At 44.0% G+C, this 12,440-nt stretch overlaps 1 protein-coding gene across 1 annotated transcript in view; it reads right to left on the reverse strand.

Annotated features, from left to right (window-relative positions):
- Nucleotides 1-12,440, reverse strand: part of MKLN1 (muskelin 1) — an 80,024-nt gene that overhangs the window by 29,100 nt on the left and 38,484 nt on the right. The window contains exons 9-12 of the mRNA XM_015823619.2: nucleotides 8,071-8,183; nucleotides 5,572-5,784; nucleotides 3,150-3,371; nucleotides 2,659-2,788 (exon numbers count right to left, since the gene is read on the reverse strand). Coding sequence (XP_015679105.2) covers nucleotides 2,659-2,788; nucleotides 3,150-3,371; nucleotides 5,572-5,784; nucleotides 8,071-8,183 — 678 coding nt within the window. The remainder of the gene's footprint in view (nucleotides 1-2,658; nucleotides 2,789-3,149; nucleotides 3,372-5,571; nucleotides 5,785-8,070; nucleotides 8,184-12,440) is intronic.

The raw sequence follows: 12,440 nt of genomic DNA on the forward strand, positions 1-12,440 counted from the left end.
CTAGGCCCCTGTATGACCTGTGGACTTCAACTCCCAGAATTCCTCAGCCAGCCAACATGGCTGGGGTAGGCCACTAGGCCCCTTTATGACCTGTGGACTTCAACTCCCAGAATTCCTGAGCCAGCCAACATGGCTGGGGTAGGCCACTAGGCCCCTTTATGACCTGTGGACTTCAACTCCCAGAATTCCTCAGCCAGCCCTGGTTGCCCACCCCTGCTATACACTTTTAAGACAGCCAGGTTGGTATAACATAAAATATTTCTCGACTTGACACCGGTTGCTCCAAGTTTACGATGGTCCCTCCAAAAGCTACAGATGACTCCATTTTAATACTTCCCGGTTTCCAGCCAAAATACGCCCCATCTGGCAAAACTGATTCATTTAACAACCCCTGTGTTCACTTAATGACCTCTATAAAAATGTCCCAAAATAGAATCCGGTCACACATGACACCTCAGTTTATGACGCCTGGGATTGATGACCCTAATTCCCTAAGGGGCTACTACAGTTGTTTTTAAGGTACCAGGCTCAGAACTATGAGGCACCGAATTCTAATCCTGCCTTAGGCACAAAGCCTGCTTGGGAGACCATGGGGCAGGCTCTCTCTTTCAGCCCCGAGAATAAGAAAGAGGCCAGGGCACACCAACTTCCAAAAATGTGGCCAAGAAAACCGCAGGGATTAGCCCAGGCAGGTGCCAGGAGACTTGAAGGCACACCCGCACACCCACAACCTCACTCTTAACCACAAGATAAACTCAAAACATATTGGGGTAAATAAACAAAACATCAGAGAAATTCACATCTAGGAACGGAACGTGCACAGGTGTATAAAGCATTAGGACAGTGGGGGTTTTTCGAACCTCGGCAACTTTTGAACCTTAGCAACTTTAAGACGGGGGGACTTCAACTCCCAGAATTCCCCAGCCATCCACCCCATCTTAAAGTGGCTGCGGTTCAGATTTATTTATTTATTTAGCCTACGGCATATCATACATGGACTAGCAATATCTATATATCTATATATCTATACATCTCTACCTCTACCTCTACCTCTCTATCATCTATCTATCTATCTATCTATCTATCTATCTATCTATCTATCTATCTATCTATCTATCTCTGTCTATCTCTCTATATACACACACACACACACATTTCATCTAGAATAGTAAACACAATAAAATATAAATGTTAAAAAGATCTATGACCAAATGCTAATGTGTAGGCCACAGGTAGGCAACCTTGGCTCTTTTATGACTTGTGGACTTCAACTCCCAGAATTCCTGAGCCAGCCATGCTGAGGGGAAAGGGAGAGGTTTCCAAGCTGAGCCATGCTGGCTCAGGAATTCTGGGAGTTGAAGTCCATGAGTCATAAAAGAGCCAAGGTTGCCTACCCCTGGTCTAGGCCATCTAACCATTGAAGCACAGCATCATTTATACACACGCGCTCACACGCGCACACGGACACACACACACCAATCCAGTAGTAAGCTTGCAGGCCAGTCACGATGTGATCTACAGTTTGAAACGGGACAACACAATCACACTGAAGGGAGGATACTACGCCCCATTTATACAGAAGAGTCTCGGCAGACGCCGTGTGAGCTGCGAATCCTATTCAGGATTGTCGATTGCTGAGGTGGTACAGGCAGTCCTCAACTTACAACAGTTCATTCAGTGACCATTCAAAGTTACATCACTGGGGAAAAAAAGCTACTTATGACCATTTTCCACACTTGCGCCTGTTGCAAGCATCCCCACACAGTGATGTGATCAAAGTTGAGACGCTTGGCCACTGGCTCATATTTATGACGGTTTGCAGCGTCCCGGGGGGGGGTCACGTTGATCCCCTTTTGTTTCCCCATTGAGAAGCAAAGCCAGATTCACTTAACAAGTGTGTGACTAACTTAAGAACTGCAGTGGTTCCCTTAACAACCGTTGTCAGGGAAGGTGGTAAAATGGGGGGGGGGGGGAAACTCACTTAACAAACGTCTCGCTTAGCAACATAGATTTTGGGCTCGATTGTGGTCATAAGTGGAGTTCAAAACATGAGGTTCACAGATACGTCTTGATACCAGACAGTCAGGCAAGCATGCGATCTTATTTTCAGGGTAGGCCTTACCTCACCTCTGGCACCGACAGCCCCACCCAGCCGGTCCGCTTCTTCTGGGGCCCAAGTTCTGCAGCTGCATTCGGGTCTGCATTTTGCAGTCAGGCCTTTCCAGAAGGCCTAAGCAGCCGAGTACCGAGCTATGGATTCATCCATAGCTTGGTGCTCAGCTGCTGAGGTCTTGCAGAACTGAGCTACGGATTGAATCCGTAGCTCAGTTCTCGGCTGCAGAGGCCTTCCGGAAAGGCCCGTGACTGAGAAATGCAGGCCTGGCTGCATAAGAGGCCTCAGAAGTAGTGGGCCAGCGAGGAGAGGCCTGGCTGCAAGGGAAGTGGGTGCGGGACACATGGAGCAGATCCACCTCCCCACCCCTGCCCTAGCTTGATTTTTCAGTGTGTGCCTCAGCCCAAAACTAGGGCTTATTTGGGGGGTAGGGCTTATATTAGGCCCACCCACCCCCAAATCAAGCTAGGGCTTATTTTCTGTGTAGGCCATACTTTCAGGGAAACATCAGTCACACCAGGAAGTAAAACCAATTCCAGCCTTACCCATCCCTGAGTCCTTTTTGGTGCCGTCCGAAATGATATCCACGTGGTCGCTGTCCACGTCGTAACTGAAGAAATCGTTCAAGTAGGTTTTCGACCTTTGCCCGCCAAACATGTACAGACAACGGTTTTTCTAAAAAGGGAAGAAAAAGAAAGATACGCTGTCAATTGCACTCAGTTTTTAAGGTACGGTTTTAGAACAGGGGTGTCCAACCCCCGGTCTGTGGACCGGTACCGGGCCGCGGCATGCCAGCAACCGGTCCACACAAACAAGCAAAGCCCCATCCGCGGGATGCAGGCAGCACACAAAACCATGTACCCTCCGGTCTGCGGAAAAACCTCTCTCTACGGAACCGGTCCCTGGTGCCCAAAAGGTTGGGTACCTCTGTTTTAGAAGACAAGTAAGTCCTCAATTTACAACCACAACCGAGCCCCAGAATTACGGACGTTAAGCGGCTGCCGTTGTTAAGCAAAGTAGCCAAGACCGTCCTTACTGAATGGAATAACATGCAGTGTCCTATTCTGGATTGGACGTCTTCGGGGCCAGCATTACACGAATCTTCTCGCAAGAGTTTCCATAGCCGGCACTGACAGTCAAAAGCGAAGAGGCCGCTGAATTGTGGCTCGCTGGCTCGGCTGTCGTCCACACTGCCGTTGCAGGTCAAAATCCTGCCCCCGAAGGTGTAGATCATGTGTTTCTCTGAATCCATGCACATCTGCAACAGATGGAAGGCATTTCCAGTAAAAGTCACACATGTGATAGGGTAACATGAAAAAAAGAGTGGTGGTTTTATAGAGAGAGAGAGAGGTGGACAGAGAAATAGAGAGCAAGATAATTAGGTGATATAAAGACAGAAAGACAGACGGATAGACGGATAGATAGATAGATAGATAGATAGATAGATAGATAGATAGATAGATAGATAGATAGATAGATAGATAGATAGATAGATAGATAGATAGAGACAGACAGACAGACAGACAGACAGACAGACAGACAGACAGACAGACAGACAGACAGACAGACAGACAGACAGACAGACAGACAGATGATAAATATAGGTAGAGATTGAGATAGACAGACAGACAGACAGACAGGACAGACAGACAGATCTTTGGGTCCAAACCTTGACAACTTTAAGACTTGTGGACTTCAACTCCCAGAATTCCCCAGCCTTCTGGGAGTTGAAGTCCACAGGTCTTAAATTTGCCAATGTTGAGAAAAAGAGTTATAGACATTTTATTTTTTTTAACTCTTCTTTCCCATCTGTTTTCTTACATACATAAACGTAAACATACACTAACTTTTCTCTACGCATTTTTCTTTATATTCTTTGAACTTTTCTCCTTCCTTCTGTTCAAAGGTCCTTTTACAGTTTCCTCTTTTCAGCCCACTCTTTCTTGTCAAGCTTTTTATATTTGGACTTCACCACCATATTTTCTCCCAGGGACATGAATCTGATTTCAATCTCAGCTAAAAAAAAAAAAGTGATCTGGGTAGATCTCTCAGAAAGCGAAGAAGAGAGAAAGAAAAGTTGGTGGAAGATCGAATTGCTATCATCATTCACTCTTTTTCTGGATGGAAACTGTAATTCTTTTTGTAAAAAAAAGAAGCAAAACCTGCCCGCTGTGATTTAAAAAAAATCTAATTATATCAAAAATAAACACTTCCCACTGATTCCACCCTCCTGCTTCCTGTTGTGTCTTCTACTACTGATTCTACATTAGATCAAGTTGGTCTTTTAACATAATAGCAGAGTTAAAAGGGACCTTAGAGGTCCTCTAGTCCAACCCCTTGCTCAAGCAGAAAACCCTATACCATTTCAGACAAATGGTTGTCCAGTCTCTTCTTAAAAACCTCCAGTGTTGGAGCATTCACAACTTCTGGAGGCAGGTTGTTCTACTGGTTAATTATTCTAACTGTCAGGAAATTTCTCCTTAGTTCTAGGTTGCTTCTCTCCTTGGTGAGTTTCCATCCGTTGCTTCTTGTCCTGCTTCAGGTGCTTTGGAGAATAGCTTGACTCCCTCTTCTTTGGGGCAGCCCCTGAGATATTGGAACGCTGCTATCATGTCACCCTTAGTCCTTCTTTTCATTAAACTAGACATACCCAATTCATGCAACCGTTCATGTGTTTTAGCCTCCAGTCCCCTTATCATGTTGTTGCTCTTCTCTGCACCCTTTCTAGAGTCTCAACATCTTTTTTTATATCGATGCAGGATTCCAAGTGTGGCCTTACCAAAGCATTGTAAAGTGGTATTAACACTTCATATGACCTTGATTTTATCCCTCTGTTAATGCAGCCTAAAACTGGGTTGGCTTTTTTGGCAGCTGCAGCACACGGCTGGCTCCTATTTAAGTGACTCCAAGATTCCTGTGCTGGTTCCTAGCTAGCTTAGGAAACTGTGTGTAGAGCAAGTAGCATTTTAAGGGTTAAAGTGCTACCCTCTTAAGGGTGGCCTTCTGGGAAATGTAGTTTAGTTGTTACATGGTTATATCTGTGTTCTAATTGGCCACTGGGAGGGTCTTGTGTCTTTATTACGGGACATCCTGTTACGTGCCAGGTTTTATTATCTCTCTCCATGAATCCTAGCCACGTAGCAGCATGTGAGATTTATGAAGATGGAGGAAAATTATTCTCTTTTTACCTGCGTGAATGGAATGAATACAAATCACGTTGATTCAGATGTATCTTCAAGAACTGTGAGTTACTGCTCAGATTGCCTGGTCCGTAAATATTCTGCGAGTTATTCTCTATCTGGATTATGGCCAGAGCAACCGCCTACAATCCAGAATAATCCCTCTTGCACACAGTCTCACCACAACCCTGGATTTTGCCAGCCTCGAATGACGAATACGAATACTGATTGACCAAAGGTTCCAAATTCTCTTAATCTTAGGGTGTGAATCGCACTGACCTGGTGGTCGAACACAAGCTTGGGGCCTCCATCGGCGGCCGTATCTTCGCTCAGCAACATCCAGGTGTTGGTGTCAATGTCGTAGCGGTAGAAGTCGCTTTTCAGAGATTTGCTGTTCCTCACAGAGGAATCCAAGTAACGCCCCAAGGTGTAGATCTGCCTCCGTTGGATGTCGATGCACATTTTGTGACAGGACCGGGCAGTCGGACCGTTCTGGAGAGCAGAAAGAATGGGAAAAGGATCAATCTTAAAACGTTTCATTTAAAAATCGACGCAAAATTAAAGCCGGGAAAATCCGTAAGGTTATTGAGGGTCCAAAAGATGGAATGTTAAAATAAATAAGAACATATAACATCATTGATAAATGTAAGAAAGCTATTAAGTGACTGAGGGATAGAATAAGAAGTAGATGAATTTAAACGAGAGACAGTATGTATTAAGGGAAGAAATATTGGCTGTAATAGTTGGAGATTTGTATTAATAACACCTGTATGTAGTGGAATTATTGTAACTCGGACACCACGTTGCTTTTCAAAGATATAATTGTAAAATTATATAATGTAAAAAGTTATATATAAAAAAAGGATGGGAAATGGGTTAGACTGGTTCACGGGGAGACCAGGCTGGGGACTGCACAGAGCTTGGGATTCAGCTGTCTTCCCTCTGTGAAACACACATGAAGAGGATCTGGGGTTCTTGTACGGTCCTTGACTTACGACAATTGAGCCCAAAAGGTCCGCTGTTAAGCGAGACAGCTGTTAAGTGAGTTTTGCACCATTTTGTTGTGATTCCTCACCAGCCAGTGGACCCGGCAGCTGAGGAATCAGAGGAGGAGGAGAGGGGGCCTGGAGTGACATCAGAGTCAGAGGAAGGTTCTGAGGAGCTCCAAGACTTACAGTCAGACAAGGAGCCTGGCCCCTCTACTCACGCTCAGGCTGAGACACAGCTGTGCTGGGAGCCTGAGTTGGACAGTGATGAAGAACAGCTGGGACAAATCCCGGATGCACAAATGCGCAGGCAAGAGAAGCGAGTAGGACAGAGGAATGCCCTCTACTCACGCTCAGGTTGAGACACCGCTGTGCTGGGAGCCTGAGTTGGACAGTGATGAAGAACAGCTGGGACAAATCCCGGATGCACAAATGCGCAGGAAAGAGAAGCGAGTAGGACAGAGGAATGCAATGGGGCAGCTCCAAAGGCAAAGGAGAAGGCATTAGGAAGTCACGCCTTGGCTGTATTATAAAAGGGAAGGTGTCGGAGGTGCTGGTGGCCAAAGGCAGCCGTTTGTGTTGAGGATCGAGTTTCTGTGGACTGTGTTTGTTTGCCTTGGACATTGACTCAGATCTCTGAGAATAAAAGGGGTTGGTTTTTTCTTGCGGTCCCTGCCTGTTTTGTGGAAGAGGGGTTTCTCCTTGTGAGCATAACAAGGACTCACGTAGGCTGGGACAGAACACATTTTTTGACCTTTCTTGCCACAGTTGCTAACTGAATCACCGCAATTGATAAGTTAGTAACCCAGCGGTTAAGTCAATCTGGCTTGCCCATCGACTTTGCTTGCCAGAAGGTCGCAACAGATGAACACATGACCTTGGGAACAGCAACTGTCATAAATACATGCCAGTTGCCGAGCCTTTGAATTTTGACCACGTGACCCCGGGGATGCTACAAAGGTTGTAACTGTAAAAAACGGTCACAAGTCACATTTTTCAGGGCGGTTGTAACTTGGAAGTCAATGGGGAAGCCAGATTCACTTAACAACCGTGGGAACCATTTTAACAACTGCAGTGATTCACTTAACAACTGTGGCAAGAAAGGACACAAAATGGGGCAAAATTCATCTAACAACTGTGTGGCTTTGCAATGGAAATTCGGGGCTCAAAATGTTGCGTATCTGCATCTGTGCATCTGTAATACACAGTAGTAATAATATAGCATTTTTAAGCCTTGAAAGTATTAATTAGCAATATTTGGTTCTACAGCTAGGACAGTAAGGCCAGCAAGATGCAAGTTTTGAACTTCGTGAAGTCAGGAGAACTGAACTGAAGTTGCTACTCAAGGAAAACCCATTTTTAAATCCTTCCCAATTCCTAGACCTCCAGATCCTTGCCGGCTACCGTACCAAAGGATTTAATTTAATGCTTTCTGTGCATAGATATTTGATGAAGCCCAGCAGTTTGCTGGATCCAACTCTCCAATCGTTTCCAAAACTTCCATTAAACATGGGTTGTTGTTTTTTTTTCCCCTGCTTCATTCTGTTCTGCCAAAGCATCTTTTGTTTATTTTTCAGCAACGGAACAGCCAACTTTTCCATCCACTATTATGAAAGATGAGGAGGAGGAGGAGAAGACGGAAAAAAAGGGACGTGACTTTGTATTCTCTCAAAATGCACGAGAAGGAGAATGTGAGAGGGTGACCTCCGTGCTTGCTCACAAGTGTGTTATTTGGGCCAACACCCAGCTTGGATTACGCCGTGCGCTGCTCGGGAGACAAAGACACACTTGCCTCTTTTTCAGTGTCTCTGGATATACACGTCCACTGATTTTCCTTCACGCTATACGCCCAGAAGTCAGCCAGGTCTTGCGTCCCATCCCAGCCGCCGAACAGATAAACTGTTTCTGATCAAAACATTAGAAAAAGACATTAGTCTGTGACGTGTGGGGCCACGGTCAGAAAGCTTACTTATACGAAGGCAGAATATTTTTTTTCAGAAATTTAAAACTCCCTTGGTATGACATTTCCAGGTAACTCCGAAGGGACTTTCTGCTGAACCAGAACTCAAAAGATGATTATGTGAGGCTGCATTGTGTGATGGTAGACTAGGAGTGGAGTGAAGGATTAGGAGCGACATGATAGCAGTGTTCCAATATCTCAGGGGCTTCCCCAAAGAAGAGGCAGTCAAGCTACTCTCCAAAGCACCTGAAGGCAGGATAAGAAGCAATGGATGGAAACTAATCAAGGAGAGAAGCAACCTAGAACTAAGGAGAAATTTCCTGACAGTTAGAACAATTAACCAGTGGAACAACCTGCCTCCAGAAGCTGTGAATGCTCCAACACTGGAAGTTTTTAAGAAGAGATTGGACAACCATTTGTCTGAAATGGTATAAGGTTTCCTGCCTGAGCAGGGGGTTGGACTAGAAAACCTCCAAGGTCCCTTCCAACTCTGTTATTATTTTTCTAAGCAAAGCCGTGAAGCAACATCCATCCAAAATTACTGCTGTAGGATGCAACAGAGCTCCAGAGTGGGGAAATGTGATTTAAAAAAAAGAGAGAGAACGATCTGGATGTAACCTCTGCTTGCAACAGCTGTAATGGCCAGTATCAGCATCACCACCAAAAGGTTACCTTGGGTCATTAACTGTAATTACACTGTTTATTCTGGGCACCGAGTAGCCAGTGTTCTTTGCAAAGAGTACATCTCTTTGTGTGCCTAAGTTCTCACAGCTTACAAAACCCACATTTACTACAATGGGCCAATTGATAACCCCGTGGAAGGGGAAAAAACGGGTTGGGCGCATGCCGCACATCCAATGAGGCCTCAGATAAAAGCATCTTGCACAGCCTAAGAAGGGCACACCATTCACAAACAGGAATTAATCAGATGGGGGGAGCTGGCAGAAGGAAAACCCTCCAGAGTAAACACAGAAGCTCTTAAGATGGCATAGGAGACAGGCAGGCACGTCTGTCATTCCCCTTATTTTGAAATGATACGCTGGAAGACTCGGCCGTCCCTCGCCTTCCTAAACGCAGAATTTGTAAAACTCCCCGATTTTTCAATCTCCCGATTTGAGGTGGAGAGGCTGTTCTCTGGAAGTGACATTGCTATAAATACCGAAAGTTATTTTTGGTCCCTAGTCAAACTTAAGAATCGTGGAACAAAAGCCCTCTTGTTAAGAAAGAATTATTTTAAATGCCTGTTTAAATGCCTCTTCGAATGCCTCTTCCCTTGCCATATGTATTCACATTCTTGAAATCGACATTTTTAAAAGGTCAGAACACGACATCTCAAAAGATCCACCCTACGTACCCTCATAAATTTGGTTTTTATATTCCAGTTTCCAATTTTTCAGGTTTGTTACCCAACTGCCGTTCTTAGAAAGAACTTCTTGTTCTTTTAACACTGAAGTCATGATTTTGCTTTCAATTTCTTTCTTTCTATTCTTCCTGAGCTGACGCAGGGAAGGACTGCGGCTGATAAATTTGTCAAGTTACTTGCAAGTTGCACAATGGATAATCAGAGCTGCATTGCTGGAACTACAATTGGGAGTTAGATTTACACGCTGTGCTCAGCAACAATAAACAAACCGTCTTATGGTTTAACATAATGCGCCAGTACCTCGAAGACTTGAATTTTTTTAAAAAACAAAATCCAAATTTTAGCTCTCTTCGTGAATTTCCTCACATTTTTCGGACAATGTCATCCCCGTAACAGACTACAGGTAGTCCTTGATTTTACAACCATCGTCTCATTTAGCGACCGTTCAACTGGGACCAGTTTTTCCATTGCTAATCCAGGTGGTTGTTAAGGGAGGGGCACTCGATTTTATGACCCTTTTTTGCCACGGTCGGTAAGCGAATCACTGCAGTCGTTAAGAGAATCATAGGGTGGATAAGTGAGTCAGGCACCCCCTTGACTTTGCTTGTTGAAGCTGGCTGGGGAAATGCTGCCACTGTCCTAAATAATAATAATAATAATAATAATAATAATGATGATGATGATGATGATGATGATGATGATGATGATGACTCGATAGGTAGACAAAATGCCAAATCCAGTCTGAACATCTGGCTGACTGTGCGATGATCCATAATAATAATAATAATAATAATGATGATGTTGGAAGGGACCTTGGAGGTCATCAAGTCCAACCCCCTGCTCAGGCAGGTAACCCTATACCATGCAGGTTGACAAGCACCTGGATTTTGAGCGCATGATTGTGGGGAAGGCTACAATGGTCATAAGAGTGAGGACCAGTCATAAGTTACTTATGACCATGAGCCAGCAGTGTGCAGCAGCAGCCAAAAAAGCTAATACAATCCTGGGTTGTATAAGCAGAGGCATAGAATCAAGATCACGTGAGGTATTAGCACCGCTTTATAAAACCCTAGTAAGGCCACACCTGGAATACTGCAGCCAATTTTGGTCACCGTATCACAAAAAAGATGTTGAGAGTTTGGAAAAAGTTCAGAGAAGAGCAACTAAGATGATCCGAGGCCTGGAGACTAAAACATACAAAGAACGGCTGCAGGATTTGGGTTTGGCTAGTCTAAAGAAAAGAAGAAATAGGGGAGACATGATAGCAGTGATCCAGTATTTGAGGGGCTGCCACAAAGAAGAGGGGGGGTCAAACTATTCTCCAAAGCACCAGAGGGCAGGACGAGAAACAATGGTTGGAAACTGATCAAAGAGAGAAGCAACCTGGAATTAAGGAGAAACTTCCTGACAGAGAGGACAATCAACCAGTGGAATGGCTTGCCTCCAGAAATTGTGGACACTCCATCACTGGAGATTTTTAAGAAGAGGTTAGACAGTCACTTGTCTGAGATGGTATAGGTTCTCCTGCTTGAGCGGTGGGCTGGACTAGAAGACCTCCGAGGTCCCTTCCAGCTCTATTCTATTCTGTTCTGTTCTATTCTATTCCATATATTCTATTCTATTCTATTCTATTCTATTCTATTCTATTCTATTCTATTCTATTCTATTCTATTCTATTCTATTCTATTCTATTCTCTATTCTCTATTCTTCTATTCTACTTTATTCCATGCTGTGGTAACTTGGAAGGATTGCTAAACAAAAGTTTGCCAGTTGAGGACTCTGCGTCAGCATGTTTCTGCAGCCTTTAACTCTGGAAACTAATATTTGGAATCTCTAATCGTTGGACGAAAAAGATTCTAGAGCTGTTCTAGAAAAATCTGCCCTGAAGCAAGTCTGGAGATATGTTATTTCCCATCATATGTCTCATGTTGCAATCTCATCGTTTTAGAATTCTCAAGTAAAATCTCAGCTCCTATCCCACTTTCTATCCACTAGGAGGTGCTTTCCAACTGCATTAGCACGTACTGAAATAATGCGGATGGGGTACGACAATTTAATCCCTCTACGCGATCATGACTAGAACATGTAAAGTTAATTGGAAGTAGAAAGGAGAGATAAATACTTGGTGGCAATTATTTAGCCAAACGGAAAGGGGTCTTGCATGAATTAAATCTCAGCGACATTTTTTTTTAAAAAAAAATTTTTTAATGCTTGGGCATTATGATTATTTGGGAATGACGTGATAGAGGTCAGAAGCCAGCAGGAACAGTTGAGAAAGTTTTTTCATATTGTTTTTTTTTTCCCCTTCACATTTTCAAGATGGCTCGGAAGAACTGGACATCGGAATCCACACAATCAACAGGAAAAAAAATAAATAGGCATTCAGATAAAGCACGTGGGACGTTTTAACGAATATCAAAATTCAAAGGAAGAAAGGGGGGGGAAAGGGCTTTATGACAACTGGTTCCAAATGGTTCCAAGATATCGAAACAGCCAGAATTCAATTCTAATAGCAATCTGCTTGCGCAAGAACCAATTAAATACAGATTTAAGACGCCCACTCTTGAGTCAACAATATTTCCTGTTTATTTATCTTATTCTTTTTTTTTTTTTTTTTTTTGCAAAATTCCTGTACGATGTCCCAGAGGTGCTTTTTTCAGGAGGCAACTGGACTTTCTTGTTTTTCTTTGAAGACCCTGAGGACACAGATAAACCTCCAAGTGGCCTCAACGACTCTCTCAAAGAATGCAAATGACCAGCTGTCTGCAAGGAGTATAAATCCTTCCATTCCCCACCATCAAGTCAGAGCTGAAGAAGCTTCTGGGATGAGAAGCGAAA

This window comes from Protobothrops mucrosquamatus, unplaced genomic scaffold, assembly GCF_001527695.2.
Source record: "Protobothrops mucrosquamatus isolate PMUCROS unplaced genomic scaffold, P.Mucros_1.0 scaffold1930, whole genome shotgun sequence".
Classification (NCBI taxonomy): Eukaryota; Metazoa; Chordata; class Lepidosauria; order Squamata; family Viperidae; genus Protobothrops; species Protobothrops mucrosquamatus.